Source organism: Penicillium manginii (genome assembly GCF_028828005.1).
Source record: "Penicillium manginii strain IBT 31320 chromosome Unknown utg000006l:1.0-4164085.0:1.0-4166146.0, whole genome shotgun sequence".
Taxonomy (NCBI): domain Eukaryota; kingdom Fungi; phylum Ascomycota; class Eurotiomycetes; order Eurotiales; family Aspergillaceae; genus Penicillium; species Penicillium manginii.
Genome location: NW_026643107.1, coordinates 1,618,346 through 1,632,978, shown reverse-complemented (window position 1 = coordinate 1,632,978; position 14,633 = coordinate 1,618,346). Strand labels below are relative to the sequence as shown.

General features: G+C 50.4%; 5 protein-coding genes across 5 annotated transcripts; 2 read left to right on the top strand and 3 right to left on the bottom strand.

Annotated features, from left to right (window-relative positions):
• Window positions 1-814: 814 nt before the first annotated feature.
• Window positions 815-2,589, top strand: N7533_008968 (GMC family oxidoreductase; the record flags this gene model as incomplete). Its single annotated transcript, XM_057105618.1, has 2 exons — window positions 815-1,061; window positions 1,208-2,589. The coding sequence occupies 2 exons, from the start codon at window positions 815-817 to the stop codon at window positions 2,587-2,589; spliced, it is 1,629 nt and encodes a 542-aa protein (XP_056957067.1).
• Window positions 2,590-3,547: 958 nt separating this feature from the next.
• Window positions 3,548-4,960, bottom strand: N7533_008967 (N-acetylglucosamine-6-phosphate deacetylase; the record flags this gene model as incomplete). Its single annotated transcript, XM_057105617.1, has 2 exons — window positions 3,548-4,486; window positions 4,589-4,960. The coding sequence occupies 2 exons, from the start codon at window positions 4,958-4,960 to the stop codon at window positions 3,548-3,550; spliced, it is 1,311 nt and encodes a 436-aa protein (XP_056957066.1).
• Window positions 4,961-6,071: 1,111 nt separating this feature from the next.
• N7533_008966 (unc-93 family MFS transporter) lies at window positions 6,072-7,845 on the top strand (the record flags this gene model as incomplete). The annotated part of the gene is made up of 4 exons (XM_057105616.1): window positions 6,072-6,695; window positions 6,768-7,375; window positions 7,449-7,544; window positions 7,608-7,845. The coding sequence occupies 4 exons, from the start codon at window positions 6,072-6,074 to the stop codon at window positions 7,843-7,845; spliced, it is 1,566 nt and encodes a 521-aa protein (XP_056957065.1).
• A 466-nt stretch (window positions 7,846-8,311) lies between these two features.
• On the bottom strand, window positions 8,312-10,420 carry N7533_008965 (Peptidase S10 serine carboxypeptidase; the record flags this gene model as incomplete). Its single annotated transcript, XM_057105615.1, has 8 exons — window positions 8,312-8,937; window positions 9,030-9,183; window positions 9,238-9,405; window positions 9,462-9,477; window positions 9,543-9,666; window positions 9,718-9,834; window positions 9,897-10,001; window positions 10,078-10,420. 8 exons carry the CDS (start codon window positions 10,418-10,420, stop codon window positions 8,312-8,314), a joined length of 1,653 nt encoding a protein of 550 aa, XP_056957064.1.
• A 2,184-nt stretch (window positions 10,421-12,604) lies between these two features.
• On the bottom strand, window positions 12,605-13,630 carry N7533_008964 (uncharacterized protein; the record flags this gene model as incomplete). The annotated part of the gene is made up of 2 exons (XM_057105614.1): window positions 12,605-13,480; window positions 13,604-13,630. The coding sequence occupies 2 exons, from the start codon at window positions 13,628-13,630 to the stop codon at window positions 12,605-12,607; spliced, it is 903 nt and encodes a 300-aa protein (XP_056957063.1).
• Window positions 13,631-14,633: the final 1,003 nt, after the last annotated feature.

Here is a 14,633-nt window from a genome sequence, read left to right as displayed (position 1 = left end):
ATTGCGTAGAAGAGGGAAATGTAAAATGAAAGGTACTATGATAAGGTGAATGCAAGCTTGGGGGTAATAGGTTTATCGAGATCTTTTTTACTTTTACGGAGGTGCATAAAGTACACCGCCTTACCGGACTTGGACCGACGAAACGCGCCGAGTGGAGCAGCGCTTGTACGTAACCAGCCTCACATCCTTCGATTTGCGGGGTTGCCAGGCTGCAGATTCGCTAGAACAGCGCGGCATCGAACATCCGTGGTCAGATTTTCCTCCAGGCCCCACTGGGAAAATTGCACTAAACACGGGCACGATGGGCTCTTTTTCCTCCCCTCGCGCTCCCTGGTGACGTATAGATTCTCGTGTCTTTCGACGCCTCCTTTCGAGATATCACCCTCGGTCTTCTCCGGAATCAAGTCAGCCTCCTGATCCGGTTTGAATTTCCCTTATCTTCTTCATTTCCACCCTCTTCCCCGCTCATTTATCTTCGACTCAAAACTATCGGAGACGAAACACCGGTAACCGAGTGGGTCAGTTGTCTCTTGTCTGCTCCACTCCGAGTGATCGCCACCACTCATTCGCCCCAATCCCAACGCAAAGAAGGCAGAAAAAAAAAAGAAAACCCGAAAGAAAAAAAAAAGTTGAACCGCGTCTACGCCAAATCAAGGCAATCAATCGAGACGGATTGGCTCGTTGGATCATACCACCTGCCCCAGTCTTTCTAAGCTTCCTCTTTCTTTTTACTTTTAAAAATAGACAGAACTTCCCCTTCTCTCCCCCTCTCTTCTCCTACCTCATCAGTCTCCAATCTCCAATTATCTCCAACATGGCCACCACTAACGATCTCCCCGGCATCGATGTCAACAGCTACGACTACATCGTCGTGGGTGGCGGCACCGCCGGCTGTGTCATTGCCTCGCGCCTTGCCCAGTATTTGCCCAACAAGCGCACCCTGGTGATCGAAGGCGGTCCTAGTGATTTCATGGACGACCGCGTCCTGAACCTGAAGGAGTGGCTCAACCTCCTCGGCGGCGAGTTGGATTACGACTATCCCACTGTTGAGCAGCCCATGGGTACGACATAGCTCCTTGCCTCCTTTGCGACAGCCCTGAATCCTCTTCTGCATCATTCACCCCAAAAAAAGCCCACATGCCCACATGCCTATACGCCCACACGCTCCGTCTTTAGAATAGAGAGAAGATACTAACACTCCCCGTAGGCAACAGCCACATCCGTCACTCCCGGGCCAAGGTCCTCGGTGGTTGCTCTAGCCACAACACTCTCATCTCATTCCGTCCCTTCGAGTACGATTGCCGCAACTGGGTGAACAAGGGCTGCAAGGGCTGGGACTTCGAGACCTTCACCCGTATCATTGATAACCTGCGCAACACCATCCAGCCCGTGCATGCCCGCCACCAGAACCAGCTCTGCAAGGACTGGATCTCCGCCTGCTCCAGTGCTATGGACATCCCCGTCATTGAGAACTTCAACGATGACATCCGTAAAAAGGGCGAGCTGACCGAGGGTGTCGGTTTCTTCAACGTCTCCTACAACCCTGACGACGGCCGCCGGAGCAGTGCCAGTGTGGCTTATATCCACCCTATCCTGCGTGGCGATGAGAAGCGTCCCAACCTGACCATCCTCACCAATGCCTGGGTCTCCAAGGTCAATGTCGAGGGCGACACCGTCACTGGTGTCAACGTGACCCTACAGTCCGGCGTTACTCACACCCTGCGCGCCAAGAAGGAGACCATCCTTTGCGCCGGTGCCGTCGACACTCCCCGCCTGATGATGCTCTCCGGCCTCGGCCCCCGCGAGCAGCTCGCTGCCCTGAACATCCCCGTCGTCAAGGACCTCCCCGGAGTCGGCGAGAACCTGATCGACCACCCCGAGTCAATCATCATGTGGGAGCTCAACCGCCCGGTCGACCACAGCGCCACAACCATGGACTCCGACGCGGGTATTTTCCTCCGCCGCGAGGCTCCCGACGCCGCGGGCTTCGACGGCCGCGCCGCCGACGTGATGATGCACTGCTACCAAATCCCCTTCACCCTCAACACGACCCGCCTCGGCTACGACGAGCCCATCAACGCCTTCTGCATGACCCCCAACATCCCCCGCCCCCGCTCCCGCGGCCGCCTCTACCTCACCTCCTCCGACCCCTCCGTGAAGCCCGCGCTGGATTTCCGCTACTTCACCGATCCCGAGGGTTACGACGCCGCCACCATCGTCGAGGGCCTCAAGGTCGCTCGCAAGGTCGCCCAGCAAGCCCCCTTCAAGGACTGGATCAAGCGCGAGGTCGCTCCCGGCCCGAACGTCACCTCCGACGAGGCTCTGTCCGAGTATGGTCGTCGTGTCGCTCACACCGTGTACCACCCGGCCGGTACGACCAAGATGGGAGATGTGGCGCGCGACCCCCTGGCCGTCGTCGACCCTAAGCTTAAGGTCCGCGGTCTCAAGGGCGTGCGTATCGCTGATGCCGGTGTCTTCCCTGACATGCCCTCCATCAACCCCATGCTTACTGTCCTGACCATCGGTGAGCGTGCTGCTGAGCTTATCGCCGAGGAGGCTGGCTGGACCCGCTCCCAGCCCCGTCTGTAGGGTGCTTAAAGCGAAGCGAAGCGAAGCACAGTCCAGCCCAGCCCAGCCCAGCCTAGTGCGGGCGCGGGAACACGCATGCAACACAGTTGACTGCGTTGACTTGTGTCTGTTCCCTCTTCTCATGACCGTATGTCTGTGAAAAGTTGTATTTTTGGAATTTCTGTTTAGCATCTCAGCGAGCGGCGCAGAGCAGAGCTCGAGCTCCGTGAGATCAAAGTGATGGTGAAGGGGGGGATGTCTCCCTTAGTCAACGTGTTTGATCTAGTATAGTACTATAGTACCTGGCTGGTCGTCCGTCAGGCGGCTCCGGGGTCTTGGTCTTCTTTTGGATTCTTGGATACATATATAAATATTACCCGAGCATATTGTCATTTGAATGGTTTTATCGTACTAGTAGTGTACCGCATAGTAGACTCAAGTTGAGATTGTCTAGTAGTACTAGTAGTACCTAGGTACCTACTAGGTAGGTTAAGAGTTCAAGTTTTGGAGTAATGAAATCGCGCTAAAAGCTTGGATACTACCTAGGTAGTAGCACCTAGTAGAGGAGTAGACTTGGACTCGGAAAAAAGCTTCCATGGATAAATCAAACCTTGGAATCAAATCAAATCAAATCAGAATTAAAAGAGACCCAATACAAGTTGAATTACAAAGCACAGTTTGAGTCTAAAATGGTATGATTTCAAGTCTATTAAAAGGTAAAGATAAACATTCGATGCGATGCTCGGGATGCGTGTACAATGCTTAAATAGATGCTTGCCTTGAATCCATGCAAGTAAAAAGATAACAATAACATCCAGCCGAACGCCCAGATCCCACCAGATATCATAAGACACAGAACAAAGATAAGAAGACAACACAAAACAAAACAAGAAAACCACAAATAAGCAACAGACAAACCAGCCCTAGCTGGCTACTTCCCTAAGTCTCCCCTCTCCCCTTTCCGCAGATCAAGATCAAGTTAAACAACAACACCCCCCTTAACCTCGGAATCGAAGATCTTAGCACCAAACTTCCAAACCTGATCAACAGTCAAAGTCGGCCCAGAATCCTCATCATCCCGCTCCCCGAGAACAACCAAATCCGCATCCGCCCCACTATCCAACGACCCCTTCACACCCTCCATCTTCAACAACCGCGCCGGCACAGCCGTCGCAGCATTAATCGCCTCCGCCGTCGACGCACCACTCCACCTGCGGAAATTATTCAGGCACTCAATCAGTGTCGCAGAACTACCCGCAATCTTATCCGACCCCTCAAGCGTAAGTCTCGCACCCGTCTTGACGATCCGCTCCCCATTCGTCCACTCATAGACACCGTCAGGAAGTCCACACAACCGCATCGCATCAGTGACAAGCACCAGCCCCTCCGGATGCGCATTATACGCGATCTTAATAGAGGTAGGATGCAAGTGGATGCCGTCCGCGATAACGCCGTAGAAGGGACGGCGGCGCTCACTCTGACCCAGCAGGCCGAAGATACCCGGGTTGCGGTGCGAAAAGGGCCGCATTGCGTTGAAGAGGTGGGTGATCATTGTTGCGCCTTGGCGGGTGGCGCTGACGGCTTGCTCGTATGTGGCGTCTGAGTGGCCGATTGCGTAGATGATGTCTCTTTTGGCGATTTCGGGGATCTGCGACATCATGTTGCCGACTTCGGGGGCGGCGGTTATCATTTTGATGGGGGATTTGACAGAGTCGGGGCCCGAGGGGGATGGGTCGAGGTTTGCCGCGCCGTAGCAGGTTATTAGGTCTTCGAAGGTTTGGGCTGCGAGGAGGACTTCGGATTTGTGGATGCCATTTCGGCCGGGGCTTATGAAGGGGCCTTCAGCGTGGGCACCGAGGGATTCGGCGCCATCGGTAGGTTGGTGGGTTGTTGCTGTTGGGCCGAGGGAGGGGAGGACCTGGTGGATGGTTAGCTTTGGTATTGGTACTGGCTTTGGCTTTTCATGGGGTGGAGGGAGAGGTCATGTAGAGTGTCTCGGGGTGTTTGGCAGAAAACGAACCTTGTGATAAACCTCCGCGGTCGAACTAACGACAGTAGGCAAGTATGAGGTAACACCAGTGCGAGCGAGGCCGCGGTTCACCATGCGCAGACCTTCATCATACTCTTCCTTGGTGTCACAGGGGACGGAGAAGTCGAAGCCCTGGGCACCGTTCAACTGGACATCAATGAGACCCGGGGCCAGAATACGGCCGCCAAGATCAATGATCTCATCGGGGGAAAGGTGTAGTTCGTAAAAGGCCTCTTGGTCCTTGAGGATCTTGCCGGTAAGAGAGTCGATCCAGAGGTCTTGCTCGACTAAGCTCGACCCGCGCACCAAGCGGCAGTTGGTGAACTTGGTGATGCGGGGAGCGGGGGTGGTCTTGCCAGGCATGTTGATGTTGTTGAGATCAAATCAGGCCAAGCCAGGGTCCAGGTCCAGGTTAATGTCAATGACGATGGGAAATTAGGAACAGGCAGGGGAAAACAAGAAGTTAATAGAGCGGGAGGAAGTGATGATGTAACGGTTGATTGTTTGCGAGGTGACATTGGGGTTCGGCATGCCGATGTCGTAGGTACCAGATTCGGTAGTAGACGATAGAGTATACCAAGACTTATACTTAGTAAGTAGTATAGTATACTACACTACATTATACTCTGCAGTAGTGACGGGTGTGGCTAATACTGGCTGTACTCGAGTCCACCCTATAGATGGTTACACTGACTATGTGGAGCGTACTGTAATTACTGTATTATAGTCCGCATGCGGGGATGGCGGTATTCAAAGGCACCCTAAGGTATTCTGGAGTCATCTAACGTAATATAACCGTACCGGGAGAGTATCAGTAATGCGTATCTCTGGTTGCAAGCGGATGCAACTCTGTTTTCGGTCGCATTGACAGCGGGTATCCCAATGCTCTCCCAATGCTATCCTATGGTCTCCCATCCCTATCTCATTGCACTGCTCATCCCCGGTCATCCTTGGTTATCCCCTGTGGTTCGCTCGATTCTTCTCCATAATCTCCAGCGGCTCCAGAATCTCCAGAATCCCCATCATCGACATCCCCGCAACTGCCCACATGACGAGCAAAAAATATCGTAATAAATCCACTTTCTCCCCATTATCGTGCCATTGATTTCCTTCTTCTCCGTATTGACCCCATTGTACCATTACTTATCTGTGAAACACGATAAGCTAGCCTCGGCTACTATAGGTCCACGGGATATAGTCTCTTTTTTTTTGGGAACTAAAAAAAAAAAGTCGGCCCCCCCGAATTCAGCTCTCATAAATCTCAGCTCACAGCCTGACCTTTACCTTTTTCCTCCTTCATTCTTCCCTTTTCTACCTTTGTGATCCTCACGTGGGAAAACATTCCATTCCAACGATCGCAATTGGAATCGCGATCCCCCTTTTCTAGATCGTTGATCTAACCCACCCCCCCCCATCATCTCCTCCAATCTCCGATCTACACTCCTCCAAACCCACACCTGCTCTTCCCCAGATCATGTCTTCCGAGCCGGAGCAGCAATCGCCTGCGCCGGCGTCCACAGAGTCACCGGCCATCCGATCATTGGAAGAAAAGACCATGCCTTCCGTCCAAGGTGAACCCGCCGTTGACGACGCTGTCGTCGGTCCGGACTGGATGTACAAGCCAATCATCAAAATCGGCAAGTGGCAAGCGCCTTGGTTCGCATCGCCCGAGACACAGCTCTACCTCGTCTCCTTCGTTTGCTTCCTCTGCCCCGGAATGTACAATGCGGTCAGTGGTCTTGGTGGCGGTGGCCAGGTGAATGCGACCGATGTGAACAACGCCAACACCGCGTTGTATAGTACCTTTGCCGTTGTGGGATTCTTCGCCGGCTCCATTGCCAATCGTATTGGTCTTCGTCTTACCCTGTCGCTCGGTGGCTTTGGCTACTTTCTATACGTCGCCGCCTTGCTCTCGTACAACATTAACCAGAATGCGGGCTTCCTGATCTTTGCTGGTGCTCTGCTGGGTGTTTGCGCTGGTTTGCTGTGGTGCGCCCAGGGTGCCGTTATGATGAGTTATCCGCTGGAGCATGAGAAGGGCAAGTATATTGCTATTTTCTGGGTGATCTTTAACCTGGGTGGTGTTATTGGTAGTTTGGTAAGTTATAGCCCTTTCGCAGAGAGCTCCTGGGACTCGAAGCTAATCGCCAATTGCGTTTTTTTTTTCTAGGTCCCTCTAGGTCAGAACATGCATTCTACCGCCGGAAACGTGAATAACGGCACCTACATCGCCTTCCTCGTCCTCATGGCCGTGGGCTTCGCTCTGTGCTGGGCCCTCGCCGATTCCAAGTACATCAAGCGCAAGGACGGCTCGCGCGTCATCGTGATTAAGAATCCAACCTGGAAGTCTGAGTTCCTGGGCCTGTGGGAGACGCTGCTGAGCGACTCGTACATCGTGTGGCTGTTCCCGATGTTCTTGGCCAGTAACTGGTTCTACGGATATCACTTCAACGCGGTCAATTTGGCCTACTTCACCGTCCGCACGCGTGCGCTGAACAGTCTGCTGTACTGGCTGATGCAGATGGTCGGCGCTTTTGTATTTGGCCAGCTTCTTGATATGAAGTGCTTCTCGCGCCCGATGCGTGCGAAGATTAACTTTGGTATTCTCTTCGCTATTACGCTGGGTATTTGGGGTGGTGGCTATGCGTTCCAGACGCGGTATACGCGGGAGACTGTCGAGGCCGATATGGATTTCACTGATAGTGGGTATATTGGGCCGATGTTTTTGTATATGTTCTATGGGTTTTATGATGCTGCTTTCCAGACTTGCACTTACTGGTGAGTTACTTGGGCTTTACTTGGGATTTTCTTCCTGATGACTTGGGTTATGCTAACGTGTTTCGTGCTTTAGGTACATGGGCTCTCTGTCCAACAATGCTCGCAAGCTGGCCAACTTTGCCGGTTTCTACAAGGGCATCCAGTCTGCTGGTGCAGCTGGAATGTGGCGGTATGTCTTTTCCCTATACATCTACACTGTCTGAATTATATTCCCTTACTAATGGTATCTCAGCCTGGACGCCGTCAAGACTCCCTTTATGACCGAGTTCGCTTCTTGCTGGGGTCTTCTCCTGGGAAGTATGCTGCTCGCGACACCCGTTATCTTCTTCAAGGTGAAGGACAGCACCGACGTCGAAGAGGACTTGAAGTTCTCCGACGAAACCGCCGCCGATGTCCTCGGCGAGACAGAAGGTGGAATCAACCTCCCCGAGAAGCCTCGCGCCCACGAGGACGCTTCTGACAAGGCGTAAACAATTGATATTGCTATATAAGGCATACCACGCCAGGAGCTTATCAGTTAATGTACCATCAATTTTTATTTTCCTGCATTTATTTTTCTTTCTCTTTTTCATGGGTTCGATTCTTGTCGGCTTGATTGCCACGAACATATGCATTTACGAGGCGCGTCCTTTCATGTTCTAGGTCCGGTCCGTGTCTGGTACCGAGGTTGTCGGGACTAAGGTGTGGAATTGTTGTGCGATATGGAATCCGGATAGACGATCCATACCTACTTACTATGAATACTATGAACAAATTAGATTCAAGTGGAATAATATTGATTTGTATTTAAGACACGACGACGGTCATAGCCATAGTCGTAGTAGCAGTAGCGGTAGCAGTAGCTTTATACCTGTCCATGTAAATTCTCCACGGCATCTATACACACCACCCTGAGGCAGCACTCATACATTATCCGCTTCCCCCCCCTCACACTGACTACACAGACCCGGCCTTCGTAGAAGTAGGCAACGCGACAGAAGCCTGCGTATGCGTCGCCGACTTCGGCCCACTAGACCCAAAATCCGGCGTCAACTTCTTCTCACCCTTCGGCAGCTCCCACCCATTAAGCGTGCGATTAAAAAGCTGCAACGACGCAACAGGCTGATAGAACGGCACCTCATGGCCCGCCTCATAAACCCTCGTGAACGAAAAGTTGCCATACTCGCGCGTCTCGCCGTACTCGGTGCCGTTGACGAGGAAAGGCGCATACCCGGCGGCGCGGAATTGCTTCGCGTGCGTGTAATTTGTTGCGAGGGAGACGGCTTGTCCGCCGAACCAGTTGCAGATGTAATCTGCGTCGCCGTAGATGAGGGCTACGCGGACGGGTTTGGTTAGGATGTCTTCGAGGTCGGTGATGAAGTTTGGCCAGACGAAGTCGCCGGTTTGTTGGAAGGCGTAGTAGATTTCTGAGTTTGAGGATGTGTAGTTTAGGTCGACGCCGAGAGCGTTCATGACGGTGTCTTTCGCGAGATATTTTTCGTAGTAGCTTGGTGGGGTTGGGTCTTGGGAGGGGTGGCGGATGTCGTAGGTTCCTCGGCCGCTGAAGACGTAGTATGGTCCTTCTGGAGATGGGGATTTTGGATTAGTGCTTTGTTCGTGATTTGGATCAGACATAGAGAGGGGGGATGGTGTATAGGGATTTCTTCTGACGCACCGACGTTGTCACGGCACATGTTGCCGGCTTCTGTGCAGATTGCGTAGTCTGATAAGGAGGATCGGTTGGTGAATTTGCAGTTTTGAATCATGTCCTGGCATCCGTTGGGCATTTCGTTGGCAAATTTCATGTAGTTGTAGACAGTCTCGTTAACCTAGTTAAATTGCATTAGTATGTAGCCACTGGAATCGCGAACGGAAATAATTACCGCTTTGATGCCGTAGGTGTTGTGAACAGCAAACTCTGGGTAATGGGGAGCTTGAATAGACTCATCAATAATTCCGTTGATGATTCCGAGAGTGTTGAATTCTAGCTCAATGCCATCCACGGAGCCATTGGCGATCTTCTGGTTTTCCTCGTAAAAGTGGTCGAAGAACTTTGCTTATTAGAATTTCTGGACGTTTGATTCGGGTTTTCATAATTGCTACTCACAGCTGGGCCATAATGTCTATTGTATGTATTAGCATCGGGTATTGAAAGGGGAAACTATCATGGATCTTCGCAGCTGCTTACCCTCCATAGCTTTCGGTCCACAAATTGAAGCTCTTTGATTTGATCTTCGAGTCCATCTTTGGTAGTCCGCCGAGAAATCCCTGCAAGACTTCCCAGGTGGCTTCGGCAGCGAGGTTGGTTGTGTCTTGACCGCAATTAGTCTAAAGTGTCTCGAGTATAAGCCAAGCGGACATACCAATCATAGTAGCATTAATAACAGGGTAGCGGCCTTGAACACCGGCGACATCTTCACCCTGGAAGGCACCTGTCAATTGGTTGATGGAGCCTGCCTCCTTCTCAGAGTATGAGAATCCTTGAAGTATGAAGGTCAGTGATGTGTCATATTTCCAGAAGACGGGGTTGCATTACACGCACCAGTGCCAAGAGGCTGAGAAATGAAAAGCATGTTTGAAACCTCACTCCATGAGTGGGGGTTAACATAGGTCTCAAACTTCTCATTAACCTGACAAGGACCAAGTTCTAGAACACATTTCGTCAGTACATCAGCCATGTTTGAGATGTTGAAAAAGCAAATACTCGATACACATCGTCTCACCTTCAAACAAGCCAATGAGCGAATCACTGCCCGGACCACCGTTAAGCCACAGCGTGATTGGCGCATTCTCCGGATCGTGGCGCGCTTCAAAGAACCAGAAGAATGTATGTTCTGTGGGCGACAAGTCCACATAACCTGCATATGATTTCACACCCGGCGTTGTTTCACAAACACCCTCCTTCCCGGGTTCCTTGTACCGAATTGTGACATTGTTGGCCGTTTTAATCGTCTTTACACCCGTAGGCTCGTGAGGTAGTTGTCGACGTGCAAATTCGGTGCCAAAGGGGATAAAGCTGGCGGCCGCGACGGGCACTAAGAAGGGGATCCACGTATTGAAGCGCATGATGTGTCTCTGTCTCTGTCTCCACTACAATGAAGAAGTGAAGAGCAACGTCGAAAGTGGAGGAAGACTTTTTGCAACAGGGGCTGCCGACTGCTACTTAAAGGATCGACTCTCAAAACGAGGAGACAGCTCGCCCAGGCTACATTGTTTGTATGCCATGGCATGGCATATCCAGTCAGAGACCAGCGACCAAGATAATACCGGAGATAGCCGCCCCGGGGCAATTTGTGATCACCAGTCATAATTTCCCCTGAAGCAGAAGGAGGATAAGGCGCGTCGGGGAGCATTAGCCAACGAGAACGCTTGTGGGTGGACTCAACGGCTGCATATCGTGGGGACAACAGCCATCTCCGCAGGAACTCCGGGCCAGGGTCACATCCGAGTCCCTCATACGAGGGTCCCAGTCAATCATGGCAGTCTGATTGTTCCGATCCATTACTGAGTGAGGGGAAGGATCGGCAGCGCTAATTGATGCATGAGGTGGATTGGCTGACTGGCTGGTTTGGGTGGGGTCCGTTCAGGGATACTCAAGTACCAACCAGGGAATGTCTGCAGAGAAAAAAGCGACAGCTTCAATGGACTCATAGAGAGGCAAATTAAACAGTGGGGAATTTGGTTGGGTTATCGGATGTGATCTGGAGGCAGTTTTGGAGTGCCGGGTACCGAATATGCACGGAATAGAGAGATTAACATCGGGTGGGATTCCCCGCATCTTCAATAGGTATTTACCGACGCACTTCACTTTCAGTTTGCATAACAGATTACTAGCCATAACGTATGATAACGCATAAAAGATAACAATTCAATGATACATATCATATTTCTGCATACTCCGTACATAGTGTCGAAACAAACCACTCGTACATAACAAAGTTGGTGCAGTAGTGCTAAAGATACATCCACTATGTCGTCATTTCAACTAATTACGATCTATGGTGGCCTAACCCCGGCTGTAACGTGGGCTTTTCCATAAGGTAATCATAAGCTCAGTATGTGTGCCCGGGTGAGATACGGAATTTCTTCCTCAAATCCATTTGAAACGCTTGTACTCTGTATCTTAAATTGGATGCTGCCTAATCAACCCAAGGCTGTGCACATTCTAGACGCATCATACTACGAGAATAACAACGTAAATTGTACAAGACGCAATATTCATGTAACATTGTTTTGTTTAGCTCTTGAGGCTTATTCTGGTATCATATAATTAGGTACAAGCTTCCGAACTATTATTCAAGTTCAAGTCAAACACCTAATGATGGCCCCGGATGCTAGTGGGTAGGGCATTGGGGAGACTGCCACAATATACCTAGGTATGCTACGTAGTATTCCAATCACCTCTGACAACCTGAAACTTTGAATGAAAGCCCTGGAGTATCCGGGTGCGGAACTCCCGAGGTCTCTTCAGGGTTTTTCGTGGAACTCAATCCAATATAGATTTTACTCCGAGCTGGGTTTTTGTGTGATGCAACTAGTACCCAAGCAATTTTTGAACAGCAACCAAGATTTGAAGACTTTATAATCAGATTTCTGTTCTGATGGAATTGAGGCCAATAAAGAAAATAGAAGTTGCCGAACTGAGCTTAGGTTTCTATTTTTTAGAGGGTTTTGTACGTTTATAATTACAAACGAAGAAAATACTAGGCACTAGGATAGATAAAATTCAACCACTGGCGATCCTTTAAAAGAGTTCAAAAAGTTATTTAACTTCCAAGGCGGGTTCTGTAAAATCGAGGGGCGTGCTGTTCAAGTTACTGTCTCTATTACTTGATGTGTACACTATTCCCGATTAGGATTAGCGCGAGGCCACGAGGCTGCGAGTGTATCTGGCAGCGCCATTGCCCTGTCTTCTTGCCCTTCTCCATGCTTAGTTTTGCGCCTCAAATGCACCTTTTCCCTAAAAAGCCGGCCAGTATCACAAGTTTCTCTTACATCAAGAGATTCGACAATCACAGATCATTACTGTCGAAAATCCATTTTCGAAAGTTTTCCACACCCCCCAGAGGAGCTCCAACCTGGAGGCAGTGGCACAGGAAAGCAGCATGACCGTCTAGAAGGTAATATTGAATTTACGTCATTGGAATGTATCGGAGTTTATTCGTATTCTCATTTCCATATTCCCAAGAATTGAAAATCTCCTGCTCTTATATGACCCAGATTAACCCGAGAGGAATTGAGTTGTGGATTTTAATAATCGCGTCCATCACGGCCACTCTGACCGAATTTGCCCGCAATATCGCCGGCCTTCTCGATAAACTTGTCAATCTTGCTTCCAGAGTTGGACGAGCCATAGGAGTCGTCGCGATCGGATGAACCATATGAGTTGTTCCCGCCGGACGAGGAGTTGTCGCGGCCAGACGAGCCATACGAGGTGTTGTCGCTGGACGAACCATAAGAGTTGTTGCCGGAAGAGGAAGTATCGCGGCCAGAGGAGCCATAGGAGTTGTCACGATCAGATGAGCCATAGGAGTTGTTCCCGCCGGACGAGGAGTTATCACGGCCAGACGAGCCATATGAGGTGTTGTCGCTGGACGAACCATAAGAGTTGTCGCGATCAGATGAACCATAGGAGTTGTTGCCGGCGGACGAGGAGTTGTCACGACCAGAGGAGCCATAGGTGTTGCCGCCTGATGAGGAGTTGTCACGGCCAGACGAGCCATAGGAGTTATCACGATCGGATGAGCCATAGGAGTTGTCGCGATCAGATGAACCATAGGAGTTGTTGCCGGCGGACGAGGAGTTATCGCGGCCAGAGGAGCCATAGGAGTTGTCACGATCGGATGAACCATAGGAGTTGTTGCCACCTGAGGAAGAGTTGTCACGGCCAGATGAGCCATAAGAATTGTCGCCGCCGGACGATCCATAGGTGTTGTCACGATCGGATGAACCATACGAGTTGTTGCCACTGGACGAGGAGTTGTCACGGCCAGACGAACCATAGGAATCATCACGGCCAGACGAGCCGTAAGAGTTGTCACGGTCAGATGAGCCATAGGATTTATTGTCGCTGGATGAGTTGTCACGACCAGACGACCCATAAGAGTTGTCACGGCCAGAAGAGCCCTAAAATATGATATTAGTGCCGGCCTGGTAGAAGAATGGCAACATGAGGATGATGGATCATCCAATCGCCGATACTGTTTTGCGAAAAAGAAAAACAGAGGCGACATCTAGATCTCAACTTACATCGTTTCCATAGTTTGAGTATGACATGTTGCTGATCACTGAGTTTCAGTTGAATAAACAATCTTAAAATAATAAATTTGATGTCCAGTTCCAATTCTTTCGGAGTCCACTGAGCGTCCACGAGGGGCTTTATAGGAGATGAGTGAGTACGGAGCCAAGATGGTGTCATTTCAAGCGATGGTGGGGTGGTCGAATCTGATCTCGATTCGACCTATTCTAGTGAATCTCCACTAGTGAACTAGTGAAAAAGAGGGGTAACTAGTTAAAGTTGTGATAAGCGATCATCCGTGCTCATCCTGAATTATTACGAAGCTTGTGAGACGATAACTCGCGGTACTCCGCACAAGTCAATATTTAATGAACTAATCTGTTTATTGTTTTGTCTAGAAGGTTCCGAAAATACAGAGACATAGTCTAATAAGTCAATCCCCAACAGAGGATTAGGTATTCCATTTAGAAAGTGAAAATCGGAAGTCTCGGCAGGTAGTTCAGCCATAGCTCAGCTCTCCACTTCTTTGTACCCAATCAGTGATCTATTTCTTCCTTTGCATAGCTATAATATCACGCCACTGTGCGGAGTATGGAGCACGGAGTACATATAGGTTCAATATTTAGGAAGCCACGTGGGTCCTTTGAATCGACTTCCACGAACCCCTCTTTGCTTGCTGCATGGGCTAGATTCATCCACTATTCAGCTCGTATCCCGAAGAATTGCACTACCCGCAGATCTGTGGTCATGGGCCTGAGCGTGAGAGGTGTGGTCGATCGATCGTCTGGCATATGTCAATAGTGACTGATTTTTGTTGTTGTGTTGAAATCTCAAAAATCCAACGATCCTTTGATCCTTGAGGGTACGGCAGCCGATAGTGAGGCAGGGGCCAAAATTCCTGACCCAATCATTAGCCTCACCGCGATGAGTTCCGCCTGGCTTGACCGCTAAGTACACCACCAACCAGATCTCCGTATGCTCTATCAATAGCGCAGTAGGGGTACGTTATAGATAGAGTGGTGTTGGTCAGTTAGACCGAAA